This window comes from Esox lucius, chromosome 13, assembly GCF_011004845.1.
Source record: "Esox lucius isolate fEsoLuc1 chromosome 13, fEsoLuc1.pri, whole genome shotgun sequence".
Classification (NCBI taxonomy): domain Eukaryota; kingdom Metazoa; phylum Chordata; class Actinopteri; order Esociformes; family Esocidae; genus Esox; species Esox lucius.
The window spans coordinates 4,891,526-4,910,308 of record NC_047581.1 but is presented as its reverse complement, the minus strand read 5'-3'; the positions used below and the strand labels follow the sequence as shown (position 1 = coordinate 4,910,308).

The following is an 18,783-nucleotide window of genomic DNA, read 5'->3' as shown; positions in this document are numbered from 1 at the left end:
CAGTCCTAGAACAGTTGAATAATTGATCTATATTCCTTATGTCATATTATAATTAGAAGGTTGTGTCTAAACTACCTGGGCAGTATCTGATACACCATTGGCTAATCATTGTGCGCAACAAACACTCGACTACTAGTCTTTTGAGAATAATACTACCATAGTCAGCCCCTAGATGTCAGTGAGATTACTTTTAGATCTAGCTATAGTTATCACTATATATCTAGCTATATAATGAATGTCTTGTGATTGTTTGGTAGCCACAATTGGGTCATACACTCAGTGTAACAAGCAAACACTCAGATCAAATATATACTGCGCTAGAATTCTTGAACGTTCCACTTCGGTGGGCTTGCACAACAATGCGCCCAATTTATATAAAATAGTTTAATCAAATGAACTGGTACATTGTATGCGGTGTCAAAATTTGAACACATGTAGCCAACTTCAAGACGTGTCTTTCTACAGTGTAATGTACACTGTACAACAGCTGGAGACTGGAATATGACAAGATAAAAATGTGTTTTGACTGCTCTAGTCGGTTTTCAGTACTGACGGTTATATAACCAATCAATCCCCTGCATGGTTGTAGGTGGTACATCTGAAACAGTTGTGTGAATAAAAAATATGCACCCCTTAGGGTCCCAAGGACCAGGATTAAGAAACACTGTTTTAGACACACTAATTATAATGTGAAACAAGGAAATTAGGAAAAGTCTCATGAGGAAAATAGGAAATGGATTAATTACACTGTGTAACACATTTTTATTTCTGGGTACTAAGTGTTATTACCAAATTGCTCATGCCACAAAAATAAAGAAAATGACATTCCCCACAACCTTTGCTTTTGTGACCAGGACAGTGATATTTTGAAATTTTGAAAACCTATGTTCCAGAACATTCCAGATAGATTCAGTGCTGAGTACACTTGGAGTAACTTCTAGAACTTACCAGCAATATAAATAGTAGTATAAAGACAGGGACCCCACAGTTCAATTTAGTTACAGCTGCCTAAGTGGATACATATGAGAACAGCTGGGAGGTCATAGGACACTTCAAAATGGTGGCATTCTTGATGGGTCTCCAAGGCGGTTTTACCAATTTTCCCTGCTATTTTTGCCTTTGGGACAACAGGGACACCAAGGCACACAACCACAGGTGGGACTGGACACAGTGGACCGAGTTCTCTGTGGGGAGGAAAAATATCAAGTGGGAGCCACTGGCTGACCCCCGGAAGGTGCTGATGCCACCACTGCACATGAAATTGGGCCTTATGAAAAAATTTGTCAGAGCTCTAGATAAAGGAGACATCAGCCTTCGAGTACCTTCAAGACTTCTTCCCTAAGCTGTCTGAAGCAAAGGTCAAAGCCTGTGTCTTTGTTGGACCACAGATACAGAAGATTCTAGAGTGCAATGAATTCCTGAAAAAGCTCACTAGTAAGGAGAAAGCGGCTTGGAACAGCTTTGCCGCAGTGGTTCAAGGCATCCTGGCCAATCACAAGACCAAAAACTATGTGGAGCCGGTTGAGACTGGTGAAGAACTATGGCACAACGGGCTGTAGGATGTCCCTCGAAGTCCTGATATCCTGATAAATTCAAGAAGAACATGGGAACATACTCGGAGGAGCAAGGCAAGCACTTCCACCAGGAAATATTGGACTTTGAATGCCGCTACCAAGGATAGTATAACGAGAACATGATGGGAGACTACTTTTGGGGGCTGATTCGTACACAACTGATTGACGTAATCAACCTATCAACAAACCTGTAGTTTGAATCAGGTGTGTGACTGCCTTGGCAAAAACAAAAACGTGCACCCCTTTGAGTCCCGAGGACCAGGATTAAAAAAACACTGCGTTAAAGTGATTTACATTATAATTGTAAATGTTGAAAAACAACTCACCTCCACCTCCTGTTTTGTAGTCATTTTTGTATTAATTTAGTATAATTTGGATTCATATGTTGTTTCTTTCAGACTTTATTCAACCGAAAAGACCACATAAACCAGGCAAGCCTAGTTCAACCAGACCGGAATAGAAAGTATTGCCCTCTTGAGATCCGAACCCACGTGAAAGGCTGTGTTGCTAACCACTACACCACAGAGCTCTACGTTCGACGGGTGTTTTAACAGCTAATTGGCCATTTGTGAATGATACTGATACAGTTAAACTGACTAATGTTTCTTACGAAGTTTACCTCCACCACAAATAGCATCTATGAACTGTTAGCTTGCCACTAGCCATTTGGACAGCTTATTAGCCAGTAATAGGCTTTACCAGTTTCTACTAACTTACTGGAATAGTCATAGGAATTGAGCAATTGCTAGCGAGTCTGCCAAAGCTATTTCATTTCATGGCATAAGAACAAATTTTTTTCTTTCATGGCATAACATACTTTATTCTTTCATTCGTGAATTACATTGATACAATAACTATCAAGAAAGGTGACGATAACTAACATTTTCATCAACTGAAACGACGAGAGAATTATGGAAATAAAATAAATAAATGGTGTGGTTCACAATAGATTTGAACTTGAGCCTTCCACGTGAGAGGCACTGTCTTTAACCATAACGCCAAGGCATTACGCATTTCACCAATCGCTAAACACTATTGAACATTGTGTTAAACTGACTAACGTTTCTTATTAAGTTTACCTCCACCAGAAATAGCGTCTATGAGCTGTTAGCTTTTGCCATTGGCCATTTAAACAGCTTATTAGCCAGTAATAGGCTTACTGGTATATACTAACTTCTTAGGAATAATCATAAGAATTGAGCAATTTCTAGCGAGACTGAAGATGAATTTTTCCATGCCAGAAACCGTCGCAATATAACCGTATACAATTTCAGGTTTTGGTTTTAGCCAGCAAAGTTTTGGTCAATATGGAATAATTCACAATGCGTACTTCGCTTCGCCTGCAAGGATATACGAACTCGGGAGCTATAGTTCACAAGTCCACTTCTCTAACCACTACGCTATTTAACAAAGGGTAGTCAGTCCGTCAGTAAGGGACATTCGCTCTTCTTATCAGACTCCGCTTACGCGGTCCGTTTTCTCATTGGAATTAGGTACATTTCAAAATATCAATGTCCTGGTCACAAAAGCAAAGTTTGTGGGGAATAATAGCCATTATCCATACTTTCTAGGCATACAAAATAACACTTACTACCTAGGAACAAATTGTTAGTTTTATTCAACTCTAGGACTGGGGTTTTGAAATATATAAAGGTGGAGTAAATAAGTGGAAGAGTACATTTCTTTGTTTATTAATTTATTTTGTTGACTTATAGTAGGCAAAGGAAATACCTAAACACTTTTTTATATTTAACAATCCTTTTAAATAATTTACTCATCAAATAACCTTTTACTGACATTTGTCATTCCCAGAATTCCATAACATTCTTCATTTAGAGATTTTTAAGGCAGTCCAGAAAAAATCCTATTCCATGAGCTGAATTTGGAATGTGGCATCTTTGAACCATGTGAACTACATTTCAATTGCTTGTTGTTTTATACCAGAGGTATTTCCTTTGACTGCCTTAAACAAGAGAAACGCAACAATGTTCTCTAAATTACAAATAACTATGGAGTAAGTAGGACAGTCAATGTAGTAACGTCAAATAAAATGGGTGTGCGCGTATCGTTGATATGGGATATTAAGAGTTTAATGATGTTAGTTAAAACAGGATGGCAGCAATTAAAATGAAGTTAAATAGAAAAGAGAAGAGCTTAGAGAAAATAATGTGTGTTCGTTTGTGCATGTGTGTAACTTGAAGTGTGATTCATGGATGGGGACTTGAGTGACACCAAACAGTATCAAGCAAAGTAACTAAGGGGCAGGCCGAAGCATCAAAAGACTGAACAGGAGACACGACATATTACAGATACCCCCATCAGACTTATAAGTAACAACCCAACAGCATTTAGCTGACCTGGGCAGACAGCAGACCTGTCATTTCAGAGCTTCTCCGAGGACAGGGAAGAGCAGGTTCCAGCTGACTCTGCTCACTGACTGCAGCAGAGTTCTCTTACAAAACCAACCCTGCTGCCCACGCAGGACGACAAACATGGCCGCTCTTTGAAGCCGCAGACAGCAGCAGCCGCATTGATACAGCAACAAATACAGGCTCTCCCAGTGCTTAGTGAAGAGGACGTGTGGCTCCTCAGTGAGCACGCCATTGCTGTTGCTAGCCAGGCACCCATCGTCCATGCTTCAGAGCCATGGGGGTTCAGGGAAGCAATCATCTCGCGTTAGACTAAGCCAAAGCATCGTGCAAAAGCATCAACTGATCGTATCATCGCAGTAACCCGGAGTGGCGGAATCCGGCTACTCAACAGTATATCGTCTCACGATGTGTAACAGCTGTAGTGCACAATCTGACAAATGCGTGCAAGGATGCCAAATAGCATTTGGGTGCGTGTTATGAGGAAGTAGTTGATTATTACCACTCTCCCAATGTTTGTCAGCTCTAAAATGTGACACACAATCAGATTCTGAAACACAAATTGGAACCAGATGAACATGCTTTCGAGAATGTTGGTTTTGCATATAGAACATGAAATGCGTATAATCCTCAACAGTGATCGAGTGGGGATGTTCCTTTAGACAAGGTAAACAAGTTCTACCACAGAGGAATGTTGCGACAGACTTTCCATCCCCTAGTCGCCCAACACTGGCTATGTTGTATTAAATACTTCTGCAGATGGGTTAAAGTATGCCTGTTGCCTGCAACTCCAACACCATAGTGTGTAAAGCAACAGCAGGAAAGCACTTTTAGGATATTGCCAGACAGCAATGTTGAAAGTATACTGGTACTTATTGTATTCAGATGGCTGTGTTCTCCTGCACCCCCACACGGTTGCTATGGAGAGACTTATCTTTCTCAGTCTTTCCTTCAGGGCGGCTGAGCAACTTATTATAATAAATAATCAAAATGTTCAGGAACACTAGCAGTTCACATTGTGCTCTGAAACGCCACAAGGGAGAAAAAGATGTGAGAAAGATAATTTCCAGTACAAACACTACAAAAGCAAGTATTTAAAACAAAGGGGCAAAGCTACAGGTGAACTTGTTACCATACCTCCAACTGTTAGAATACTGAGACGGTCCTTGAACATAGCCAGATCTGGAGGTGGTGTCAGGGGAAGAGAGACCCAAGAATAAGTTAGTGACTCATGCCCCAGCCTCCTTACAGAAATGGAAGCCATCTCTACCACTACTGACCAGCAACACCAAAGGGGTTGGCAAACTAAAGTGAAACTTTGGGTGGTTCTCGAAGCCCTTCTCTTGAATGATCCTCCCTGCAGAGTAGTTATCATCTATTACTCGCAAACCAACATTGATAGTATCCCTTTTGATGGAGATGTATCGCAGCACCTTTGTTGATGACTTGGTATTAAGTAATTTAATGTATATTTTTGATATCCAATGACCAAATATGGCCTTCGGGCCATTGCAAGAGCTCTCTAGTGGCTTTTGGAAGCAATGAAGAATTATTAGTTAGTAAAGGACATTTCCTGCACCATTTAGACCTAGCTCAGATACAGAAGGCGGGACCAAGAGCAGAAAACATTAATATCTGCAAAGTATGTTGGACGACAGCTATGGTAATATCTATCACCTCAAGACGAAACATCCACAAGTATGAGGAACGTTATAGAAGAACTTAACAATTAGTGAAGGAGTGTCATAAGAAAGACCTGAGTGCCCGAGACATTATCCAGAAGCTGTATGTATGACATAACATTTTTGTAAAAAAAAATTTGAAGTATAATACCATGAGTTGTATTGTTTCATGCAGTTCTATCTGGGATTTCTGGCCAGTGATTGGGAAAACTGGTTCTGTTAACCCCCCCAAAAAAATTCCCTTACTTTCAAACTTGAAAATCATGGCTAAGTGAGGTATGATAGTTTTTCTTTGTTTTTAATTTATTATTCACAAATGAAGCAGACGGCATCATTAATGCCAGAAAACTTGAATACTTAATGATTGTTAGGTCTTATCTAAAGCAGTATATCCCAATCCTAATCCTCGGGACCAAAAGGGGTGCACATTTTTGTTTTTGCCCAAGCACTCACACACCTGGTCTTGATGATAGGTTGATTACGTCAATCAAGTGTGTAGGTAGTAAGGTAACATTTGACAGGTATGAGAGTAATTGGGCAAAAACAAAAACGTGCACCCCTTTGGGTCCCCAGGACCAGGATTGGGAAACAGTGATCTAAAGACATTTATTGGTTAATTGTTTTGTTCTAAAGTTGATGACATACACCACAGGTGTCAAACCGGTTCCACGGAGGGCCGAGTGTCTGCAGGTTTTCGCTCTCACCTTGTACCTGATTGATTAATGAGTTCACTAATTGGTTAGTTTCTACCCCCACCTGGTTGTTCAGGTCTGACCTGGGAACCAATTTAAAGGAAAACCCAAAGACCTGCAGACACTCGGCCCTCCGTGGAACCGGTTTGACACCCCTGACATACACCATTACAGCCCAAAGTTCAAAAACATACGGTGATCTGTTTTAGGCTACATCGCACAAACTGAGCTATAGACATGAGTCCTCCAATGCAGATAATGCCAATCTGTTCTACTTGTTACCACAATGTTTGCTCAGCAATGTAGTATTTGTCTGGTAAATATGTGCTTAGGGGACAGAACATTTGTCGACCAACGAGCACGATTAGGCTTGCCGGTACCCAACCTATTAAAAGGAGCGCAACAAGAAAGGGCAGTCCTTTGCAGACATCGTACCCATCCAGACTGCAGGCCCTCTATTTGCCGGAACTTGGGATGTTAACTTATGGCTACCATGATGCATATCTACTGAAAGCAATCACTTAAAAATACTGGATTTCCATACAAAAAAATTATCTAAGGGTTTGTGGAAATAAAAAAGTAAAACAAAATATAAGGAGGATGTGTTAGGATTCTATATAAATATGTCTAGCTTTACCATCACTGTAGAGCTAGGCAGCTAGCTAGCCAACACTAGTGTAACATCTAAATATGAGTTGTTGTTTTTTTTTTTGGTAAAACTTGTAAACTGGGAGCATTAAGTTGCATCCATTTAAATGTTCATAATTTAATGACAATGCTAAAGTACAGCTACCTTGTTCATCAAAAGGTAATGTACAAAAAAGCCTATATATGCCAAATGAATTGCCATGGTAGACACATGGAGTATATTAACCTCATCACTTGACACATCTGCCCAAATACACAAAAGGTTTGGGGGCACAATGCTTCAAACTTTGCCTTCAATCAATCAATAGCAATGTGTGAGAAATTCCTGGCCCTTTAGAAATTGTCTTAATTGACTAGGGGCCTATTCACATTAACACTTGGGAGTTACTGGGATGACATTCCAATTTAAATATTATTATTCTTTATATCTAACGTAGCTGCTGATGGTTGTAGCCAGCGAGGGTTTTTCCATATCGATCCAAAAAGAATGCACAGACGCGTAAATTGACCAGAAATAGTCGCAATATAACCATAAACAGTTTTATTTTAGGCTTACTATAACATAGCTACTGATGGCTGTAGCCAGCCTATCCAGTTGTCTATCCAGAACAAATCCTAATGCATAATTTGTTTTGACGGTGACAGGATTTGAACGCGGGAGCTATTGTTTGCAGGGCCGCTTATCTAACCACTACGCTATTTAACAAGGGGAAGTCAGTCACCAAGTAAGAGACATTCGCTCTTCTTGGCCGGCTCCGCTTACACGGTCCGGGCAAAAGGTATTCAAGACCTCTGCGAACACTTCATAAATCATAGCAACATTTTTGGAAATTATAGGAATAAAAACATACGTTAAAAGTACTAGCCTCATAGCAAAGTGTGGAATAGCATGAAATATTTTGATTATTCAATTTTTCTTAGAACCAGATTTTTTTTGTTGTAGCGAGAATCACCCAAATTTCGACTTCACCACACAAAATCAATCACCGCAGCAGTGTACCAAATGACCTCTGAATTATAACAATTGCACAGCACCTACAACAGGTGGCAAACAAAGCTGAAAGAGCCAATCGCCTCTACGTAATGCCGAACCTGCCAGTCGACAGTGCACAAATGCATCACAGCCTCACCGAAAAATGGCCCATACATGACATGATCGCGTCACGCTCCTAGCAATACTTTGAAAACCACATTGACAAAGGTATGGCGGTACACTCCACAATGCAATGTGTAATTTTGTTTTAATGCCAACAAGGTTGATTACAGAAGAGCAAAAGCTCCTTGATGTGTCCCCTATCCTTTACCAGGAAACTACCAAGGGGTTGAATTGCTGGGATAATTGCTGGGAAAATCACAGCGTCTTTCTCTGCTGTACCCAAGACAGGGTGTGAGTAATGTGTGGGAAAATGTGGTCCAGTCAAGCAAGGCTTAAATTGCAAAGCAAAAATGTTAGTAGATCTAGGAGCTAAGCTGAGAGATCTGGAGGAGATTCTAGAGACGTGTCTTCATAGATAAACGGGAGTGTAATGGAACACTCATGTCATTTATACCAGAGCAGCAACATTTGCCTTAAACTGGGAATCAAGTTCTGTGTCAAATGCGGACTTCCATCTGTATTTGTCAGAAAAGTCACACAGAGCTGTCCTACAAAAAAGTGCTACTAAGAAGCTGTTTTTTTGTATTGATGCTTTTTGGGTAACCCTAAAAAGCATCAACAGAAAAAATATGGCAATTCAGGAAAACAGGGTACAGGGAAATCTTTTAACAAATGGGTACCTGTTCACAGAGAAGGCCGGTGTAGGCCGTACAAAGAACAGTTTCAGGCCAAACATAGCTTGCTTGGCTACCCAGTCCCTCCCAGAGGCTCTATAGCCAGTGGCTAATTCTCCTCACCGAGTTTATCCGAGGATGTTATAATGTCATTGGGGATGTGAGAGTCCAGATCTGCATCCATAATCCCCAGAGGGTCCAGTTGAGCAACATGGTGCCCACGGATCTAAAGAAACAGCAGGTCCGAGTGGAAATGGAACAAAACATCCGACAGGGGTGAGGGGGTGAGGGGGGCATGAGTGTAGAGAGACACACAAGTGTTGAAAGGGGGATTTGAGAGAAAAACAGTAGACGGGAGGAACAAGAGGGAGGAGGAAATGGGAAAAGCAAAATTAACACAAACAAGCTCGTTATTGTCTCGCATGGCTTTGAGGGAACATTTCTCACCGACGTTTTGAACCCCAGTAGGAACTGGGGCGTCATCAAAATTTATACAACTGATGCCAAGAGGATCGAGCTCTGCGTTGTGATGGCCATTCAACTGGAAATAAGGTAATATTAGTCACATGATAAAAACAAGGTACTCAAATCAAATAATAATAAAGTACAATACTGTATTCACATCATAATAGACCTTTCAGTTAACAACATGCCTTTATGGGTTCTTTACGGTCACAGTGGTTCCCAACCTTTTTCAGCTACTAATCCACATACTGAATTTTTGTCTTGCATTGAGTAACCCTGAAGCACCCCCTCATGTTCATATTATCAGAAAGCCAATGGTCTCAAGAACCCTGTGTGAAGAGGCCAAGTAACTCCAGGGATCCTAGTACTGCTGGTTGGGAACCAGTGCATCATGGGATAAAAACAGACTCTCACCTTTGTCCCGGGTTTAAAAAAAAAAATCATTCCAGCACAGGTTTATAACTAAAATGTTAGCATAGTTCCTATCCTTAAGTTGGATGAACAATTATCTGGAAAGAATTAGCTAAGCTTAAACACAACACAAATCTATACAGATCCTCATATATACAGGTAGAGATTAATTAACTAACAAGTAGAGACAATATTGATAAAATTCTTTGTCAACAGTAGTTTGTAGTAAAAATGTCTATCTGGTATAGGCCATATTCATAATATAGGTTTGCAAAACAGCTGAATTTGTTGTAAAGGTTAGACTACATTGCATGATTATAAAAACCTTAATATAATTGTAATTAGGGCCGTGCAGAGTACTCTGACCAAACAAGTATCAAACAATATTCAAATATACAAAATTAATGTAGTATTCGAGAACAATGTGTATACAATTTTGACCCACATTTTCATTTTGCCTATAATGTTTTTGGTTGTATATATATATATATAGACCTGAATATTATTTTTCTAAATACAATTAAATTCCACTCAAATATTTACATATGATGATATACCATGACAAAAAAAAAAAAGTTTTTGTAACATGGGCTCCTTCATGTGTTTGTTGTTTACAATCGTCAATCAAAGTGGTAGTAGTGTGGTGGGGCCCATTCAGTCAGAATGACACAATATATACAGCATAAGCCTACTGTTAGTAAGTGGATTAAAGTTAAGATTCATTTCAGTAAATATATTCAATGTTAAAACACAACGTAAAGTTAGGCTGTGGAATCTAAGGCGGTTGAGAGTGCAAATAGCATATCTGGGTAGCTTAGCTAACTAGCTTTTGTAGACTCCCCATCCAATAAACTCAGTGTTATGAGTTGATAAGTATTGTCTTTTAGTTCTGTAGCCCAGCTTTGCGCGTCTACCACACTGCTTCCTCCAAATTCGCGTTAGCTATTTTGCCACCCAAACAAATTTTGTGTAGTAGTGCTCATGTTATGGCAGTTTTTAAAAACATGTATTTCGGTTAACAGAATATTATTCGAACATTATACTCACACATACTATTCGGAGAGTAAAATCTTGTCCAACGCAAATCCCTAGTATCGATACGGATATGAGAATTTACTGGATACAAATGTGATATCGTTATTTAATGTCATTATCCGTGATGAAAGTTATTGAAAAACACTGATTTCACTCATATTGCAGAATGCCAAATGCTCAATTTGCTGTCAGTAAAGGCACAGGGTGTTCATTGAGCCATGGGCTCCCCGGTTTCCCATAAGTAACGGCTCATGTATATGCTTTCACCTACACATCTCGAGCGTTAAACTCTCCATTTCTTTCTCCAAACATGTGCTGTGTGTGAATCAGAACACCTTGATAGCCAGCCATTAAGTTAGTTATTATTAGCCATTAATCTACATAAAATGGTAATAGACATTCATAATCTGCAAAGAAATACACAAATCATCAATGCAAGCTAAGTCAGTGTGTGAATTCTATTATAACTATTTCAAGATTTTTTTTCAGAACGACAGATAAAGATAAAATTACTATTTTCATAGTAAAAAGGTTTTGGCTAAATCTAGGTGTTAGCAATGTCATGGCACTCTCCAAAGTGAAAGAGAAGGGTGAGATGAGCAAATTTAGTGGCAATTCAATTAAAGGCTATAAACATAAGTCAGATGAATATGCAATTTCAGCTTTGATAGAATTTAAGTACATCCAGCCTATAGTTTCTGCTTGGTTGTTTTAATAAGCCCCCAAACACATTGGCTCCACATTGCTTCTAGCATACAGAGCCTATCATTCCCTCTGCATTATGTTTGGGCCACCCGAAAACATTGAGCCATTGAGCTTGATCACTTTGAAACATTATTTAATAGACAAAAGTGTTTCAGTCGGCTATGTGGCATCAACTCTGATCGAGAAGAGAAAATACACTTGTGTGTTTAAAATATTCTTAAGTGATATTGTAATTCCCATACATGTTTTCTTATTAGATAATGTGCATTAAAATGCACGGATAGTAATATCTGTTATCCCACCGCATTGGCCTATCAACGTTTGAAAATGTAATTGTCATTGCTTTGGGGTCGCATTTAATAAAGAGTGATCGTTAAAACATTGATTTGGTGGTAAAGGTGGAGCTTAAAACCGCGAACACTACAAATCTGAAGAACTGTCTCTGGATCCACAGTGTATTTGTACAATGTTATTAGACATGCACTATAATAGTGGCATAAAATTTACAATATAGACAAACCGTTAATCGCAATTATTTGTTTAATAATTAATCATCAAATGACATGTCAAATGTGACAGCCCCAATTGTTAGTGACTTAAATGTGTTCATTATATATTTTCACACTGTATATTGCATAGCCTATGTAATGTCATTGGGGACAGTAGCCTACATACCCTAATACCACCAGGCATCTTTGACCCGCGAACACTATTGAAAATAAAAAGTCTGACTCTAGTAGTAGTCACCTGAAAAGTTAATATATGTTAAGCAGATTTGATGTAGTTCAGGCATTATGAAGTTTTAAGGAAATATATTGACGTGCTTGGGTGTAAAAGAAAACTATGATCCGCTTGTTTTTCCCGACTTAACACACCTCCGTGATGTCTGGATTGGTTAAGTCCTGTATGCAAAGTTCAACCCGGCCAAGCACATTATAAAAAGCCAAATTGTGGGGGAAACACACTTGGGAACACTGCCAATATGAAAAAAGGAGTTTCCTTCTTCGGTAACATTCACTGCAGTATTTCACTGGTATTTAACATGAGTGCAAAATTATGTTTTACCAATGCAGACAGAGGCTGTCATAGTCACTCTAGCTAATCTGCTGTGGTGGTTGACTGATCTGACCTGGTAGGCACGAATGAGGGACTGCACAGCCAGGTGATCCTCCACCAGCTTCTCCACGTCAGGCTGAGCCCCGACCAGAGACTGGGCTTGGGGAAGCGTGGCCAGGCTCAGGGGCCTCTGGTGGGCCATGCCCGGAGGAGCGCCCGCATTGGCATTGCGAAAGAAAACATCCCAAGACTGCAGGAGAGAGTAAACAATAATTGGGATTAATAAAGGGTGGTTCAAAAAAGAAAGCCAACAAATACAGTACCTGTCAAAAGTTAGAACACCTACTCATTCAAGGGTATTTCTTTAGTTTTACTATTCCACAATGTGGAAAATTAAGTGTAGAATAATAGTGAAAACATCTGAATTAAATCACATGGAATCATCATGAAACCAAAAAAAGTGTTAAACATATCAACATACAGTTCATATGGTAAATTCTTCAAAGTAGCCACATAATATAATGACACAGGCAAGTATCTGACCATATATACAGTTGCTGGTCATATAACTAGAATATTATCAGAAAGTTGATTTGTCAGTAATTCCATTCAAAAAGTGAAACTTGTATATTATATTAATTCATTACACACAGACTGATATATTTCAAATGTTTCTTTTTCTTTTAATTGTGATGATTATAACTGACAACTAATGAAAATCCCAAATTCGAGTTTGCTGGCCTATTAAGAACAGGGATACCATGTTCATTACACCAGGTACTGGTAGCTTTGGCACTGTGTGCAGGTGCCAAGTTCTGTTGGAAAACGAAATCTGCATCTCCATAAAATTGGTCAGCAGCAGGAAGCATGAAGTGCTCTAAAACTTCCTGGTAGACGGCTGCGTTGACCTTGGACCTCAGAAAACAGTGGACCAACACCAGCAGATGACATGGCACCCCAAACCATCACTGACTGTGGAAACTTGACACTGGACTTCAAGCAACATGGATTCTGTGCCTCTCCTCACTTCCTCCAGACTCTGGGACCTTGATTTCCAAAGGAAATGCAAAATGTAATTTAATCAGAGACCATAACTTTGGACCACTCAGCAGCAGTCCAGTCCTTTTAGTCTTTAGCCCAGGCGAGACGCTTCTGATGCTGTGTCTTGTTCAAGAGTGGCTTGACACAAGGAATTCGACAGCTGAAACCCATGTCTTGCATACGTCTGTGCGTGGTGGTTCTTGAAGCACTGACTCAAGCTGCAGTCCACTCTTTGTGAATCTCCCCCACATTTTTGAATGGGTTTTGTTTCACAATCCTCTCCAGAGTGCGGTTATCCCTATTGCTTGTACACTTTTTTCTACCAAATATTTTCCTTCCCTCTCTATTAATGTGCTTGGACGCAGAGCTCTGTGAACAGCCAGCCTCTTTAGCTATGACCTTTTGTGTCTTGCCCTCCTTGTGCAAGGTGTCAATGGTTGTCTTTTGGACAGCTGTCAACTCAGCAGTCTTCCCCATGATTGTTTAGCCTACAGAACTAGACTGAGAGACCATTTAGAGGCCTTTGCAGGTGTTTTGGGTTAATTAGCTGATTTGAGTGTGGCACCAGTTGTCTTCAATATTGAACCTTTTCACAATATTCAAATTTTCTGAGACACTGAATTTGGGGTTTTCATTAGTTGTCAGTTATAATCATCAAAATTAAAAGAAATAAACAAATATATCAGTCTGTGTGGAATGAATGTATACATTATACAAGTTCCACTTTTTGAATGGAATTACTGAAATAAATCAACCTTTTGATGATATTCTAAGTATATGACCAGCACCTGTAAAGACAAAATAGCAACTTTGAAGGTGCTGTGTTATATAATTATAATTTTTTTCCATTTCCTGAAAAGTTGCGATTTTGGTTTCTGCTTGACTACGATGATATGATTGGAAGATTTCACAGTCCATTATTTTACACTCAAAATACTGTTTTGTTAATAACTCTGTCAAACATTGTGAAATCATATATATTTTATCTTGAACTAGCATTATTTGTTACATGTAAAATTAATGACATCAAACATGAAATCCTATTTAAATATGGCCTTCAATTAATAATGTATAATAACTGAGGTGTGTTCAAATGTATTCAACACTGTCTATTTAATACAATCACTATAACAGACTTCACTGCTGTAACCTCTGATTTAAAGAGGTAAATAGAACTATGTTCACACTGTATTCTGAAAACCATTTTTTCCCAACATTCAAAAGCAGAGTGCAGAATGTTCGTTTGTTAAGATCAACCAGAAAATGAACCAGGCAAGCATAGTTCAGCTAGCCCGCAATTAAAAGTGATGAAGTTGCCCTCAAAAGTTGCCCTCAATGGATTCGTACCCAGGTCTCCCACATGAGTGGCTGTGTCTTTAACCACGACACCACGGTACTATACGTTTGCCCAGTGTCGGTAAAGCATCTCGATATTACATCATTTTGTCACGCATTAACATCATGCCAAGTTTGAATATTTTGCTAAACACTATTAAGCATTGTGTTAAACTGACATATGTTTCTTAAGTTTACCTCCACCATAAACAGCATCTACAGAATGTAGCCAGTAATAGGCTTACTAGTATTTTAACTAATTTGAATAGTCATAAGAATTTAGCAATTGCTAGTGAGACTCAAGATGAACTTTAAACTGCCAAAGCTATTTCATGGCGCAACAACATTAGTTTCTTTCATTCGTGAATGTCATTGATACAACACCTATCAATATCGGTGATAACTGACTTTTTTGTCAAGTGAAAAGACGAGAGAATCGTGGAAACCCCTACTTCTTTACTACCCAAAGGGTTTTGATCTAGCCTATATTACCCCAAAAATCATGCATGTATATGTACTTTGAAAATCCACCAGAAATAGTCACAATATAAATAGTTTTATATTAGGCTTACTATAACGCAGCTACTGAAGGTTGGAGCCATCGAAGTTTGTCTGTACAGAACAAATCCTAAAGCATAATTTGCTTTGACTGTGACAAGATTCAAAACGCGGGACCTATCGATTGCAGGTCCATATCTCCAACTACACTATTTAACTAGGGGCAGGCAAGCAGGCAGGCGTTCACTCAATAAGAGACTTTCACTCTTCTAGGTCGGCCCGGCTTATGTGGTCCGGCAAAGCAGGAAAAAATTGACAAGGGGAGAAACAGCAGTAGAGCTCAATCTATATCGAAAAGTGTAGTAATGTCCCTAGAACATAGAAATTATTTGGTTTATGTGAAGCCCCATCAGTTTGAAGCCTACAGTGGGGAGAACAGTGCCGATTTTGCAGGTTTTCCAACTTACAAAGCATGTAGAGGTCTGTAATTTTTATTATAGGTACACTTCAACTATGAAAGACTGAATCGAAAACAAAAATCCAGAAAATCCCATTGTATGATTTTTAAATAATTTGCATTTTATTGCATGACATAAGTATTTGATCAACTACCAACCAGTAAGAATTCCAGCTCTCAAAGACCTGTTAGTTTTTCTTTAAGAAGCCTAACCCTAACCCTCCTGTTCTCCACTCATTACCTGTATTAACTGCACCTGATTAAAAAAAGACACCTGTCCACACACTGACTCCAACCTCTCCACAATGGCCAAGACCAGAGAGCTGTGTAAGGGATACAATTGTAGACATGCACAAGGCTGGGATGGGCTAAAGGACAATAGACAAGCCGCTTGGTGAGAAGGCAACTGTTGGCACAATTATGAGAAAAGGGAAGAAGTTCAAGATGACGGTCAATCTCCCTCGGTCTGGGGCTCCATGCAAGATCTCACCTCGTGGGGCATCAATGATCATGAGGAAGGTGAGGGATCAGCCCAGAACTACACGGCAGGACCTGGTCAATGACCTGGAGAAAGCTGGGACCAAAGTCTCAAAGAAAACCATTAGTAACACACTACACCTTCATGGATTAAAAGGTCCCCCTGCTTAAGCCAGCTCATGTCCAGGCCTGTCTGAAGTTTGCCAATGACCATCTGGATGATCCAGAGGAGGAATGGTAGAAGGTCATGTGGTCTGATGAGACAAAAATAGAGCTTTTTGGTCTAAACTCCACTGGCCGTGTTTGGAGGAAGAATGATGAGTACAACCCCAAGAACACCATCCCAACCGTGAAGCATGGAGGTGGAAACATCATTCTTTGGGGATGCTTTTCTGTAAAGTGGACAGGAAGACTGCACCGTATTGAGGGGAGGATGGATGGGGCCATGTATCACGAGATCTTGGCCAACAACCTCCTTCCCTCAGTAAGAGCATTGAAGATGGGTCGTGGCTGGGTCTTCCAGCATGACAACGACCCGAAACACACAGCCAGGGCAACTAAGGAGGGGCTCCATAAGAAGCATCTCAAGGTCCTGGAGTGGCCTAGCCAGTCTCCAGACCTGAACCCAATAGAAAATCTTTGGAGGGAGCTGAACGTCTGAATTGCCCCGAAACCTGAAGGATCTTCGCCTCTGACAGAACAAAGTAAGCATTAGAAATAAACTGTTTACGGTTGTATTGTGAATATTTCTGGTGGATTTTCAAAAGTACTCATGCCTGCATGCTTTTTCAGGTAATATAGACCACAACCCCTTGCACAGAAAAAGACTAGTAGTTTCCATGATTCTCTTGTCTTTTCACTTGACACTTTTCACCTATATTGATAGTTATTGTATCAATGACATTCACGAATGAAAGTATAACAAATGTTGTTGTACCATGAAATAGCTTTGGCAGTTTAAAGTTAATCTTCAGTCTCGAAGTAGTAAGTTAGTAGACACTAGTAAGCCTAGTTACTGGCTAATAAGCTGTTTAAACGGCCAGTGGCAAAAGCCATACAGTTCATAGATGCCATTTGTGGAAGTAAACTTAAGAAACATTAGTCAGTTTAATGGTGTCTTAATGGTGTCTAGCTAAATATTCAAACTTGGCGTAATGTTAATGCGTGAGAAAATCTAATGTCGAGACGCAATTTTATGATGAGGTAGTATGTCTCAATCGGTCCCTACAGTAATCGCTTCCTAATTTAACGCGTAGAATCCAGTTATACCTGTTGTTGGTTTGGATGTTAGCTAACGTAGCAAACAAATTTTAAGAACCGTGGAGTTTCGTTTAACAATGCACAACACAGAGCTTAGTGGCGTAGTGGTTAAAGACACAGCCTGTCACATAGGAGACACTGGTTCTAATAAAATAAAGTCAACAAGCAAGAGAGACTGGTGTACAGGGAGGACGTTTCATGACCGCCCTATTCATAACAGATACCTACTGCACACTAAAGTCCCGGGATAATATTACCTTTTTCCTATGTTCCCCCAATCTTTTTTGTTGGAGCAAAACATTAGAAGCATGGGAGCACAGCATGTGAGACAAATGGGCCAATGCGCCAGACGGACAAGGTATACTGGCAGCTTAAGCTACGGCTTCACTGTACTGGTGCAGCGTGGGTTTGCATCCCACTTACTGCTCTCTTAGCAAAAGGCTCGATCTTTCACCACAGTCCAATAAAGCAAAAACACCTCTGAATCTTTAAAATAAAATTGAAATTGACACACTTGATGATCCAAAACATTACAACCGCCTGCCTAAGATGCTGTTGGCTCTCTGTGCTGACCTGCCGAGAAATGGCCTCTACAAGACCCATGAAGGTGTCCTGTGGTATCTGGTACAAGAACATTAGCAGCAGAGTCTGTAAGTCCTGTAAGTTGTGAGGCAGAGCCGCCGTGGATCAGACTTGTTTGTCCAGTACGTCCCACAGATGCTCAATCGGTTTGAGATCAGGGGAATTTGGAGGCCAGGAATACCATTGCCATGAATGTGGTCTGCAACAATGTTTAATTAAGTGGCAGGTGTCAAGTTGACGTCCACATCAATGCCTGATCCCAGAGTTTCCCAGCAGAATATTGCCCAGAGCCACCAGCTTGTCGTCTTCCCACAGTGTGTACTGGTGCCATCACTTCCCTAGGTAAATGGCACACACATACACTGCCACGTGCCCATGTGATGTAAACAAAAACAGGACTCATCAGACCAAGCGACCTTCTTCCACTTCTTCAAGGACCAGTTCAGACACTCACATGCCCCTTGTAGGCGCTGTTGGAGGTCACAAGGGTCATAATGGGCACCGACCGGTCTGCGACTAAGCAGCCCCATATGCAGCAGAATGTGTATGGGGCTGCGTTTTGTGGCACATTCTTCCTGTAACCATCATTAACATTTTCTGAGTTGTGCCACAGCAGACCTTCTGTTGGATCAGACCAGTTGGGATAGCCCTCATCCATTGATGAACCTTGGATACCCAACAATCTTTCACCGGTCGGGGGTTTGCCCCCCTTCGGACCACTGCTGG

At 40.2% G+C, this 18,783-nt stretch overlaps 1 protein-coding gene across 5 annotated transcripts in view; it reads right to left on the bottom strand.

Moving 5' to 3' along the window:
• ogdha (oxoglutarate (alpha-ketoglutarate) dehydrogenase a (lipoamide)) overlaps positions 1-18,783 on the bottom strand; it is a 50,524-nt gene that overhangs the window by 15,531 nt on the left and 16,210 nt on the right. For 2 of the 5 annotated variants that reach the window (XM_020052636.3, XM_020052637.3), the window contains exons 3-6: positions 12,481-12,657; positions 8,859-8,961; positions 5,081-5,125; positions 4,446-4,493 (exon numbers count right to left, since the gene is read on the bottom strand). In XM_020052636.3, the coding sequence (XP_019908195.1) occupies positions 4,446-4,493; positions 5,081-5,125; positions 8,859-8,961; positions 12,481-12,657 (373 nt within the window). Of the gene's footprint in view, positions 1-4,445; positions 4,494-5,080; positions 5,126-8,858; positions 8,962-9,182; positions 9,277-12,480; positions 12,658-18,783 lie in introns of all 5 variants that reach the window. The other 3 variants (XM_020052638.3, XM_010876014.5, XM_010876013.5) reach the window with 3 other exon arrangements.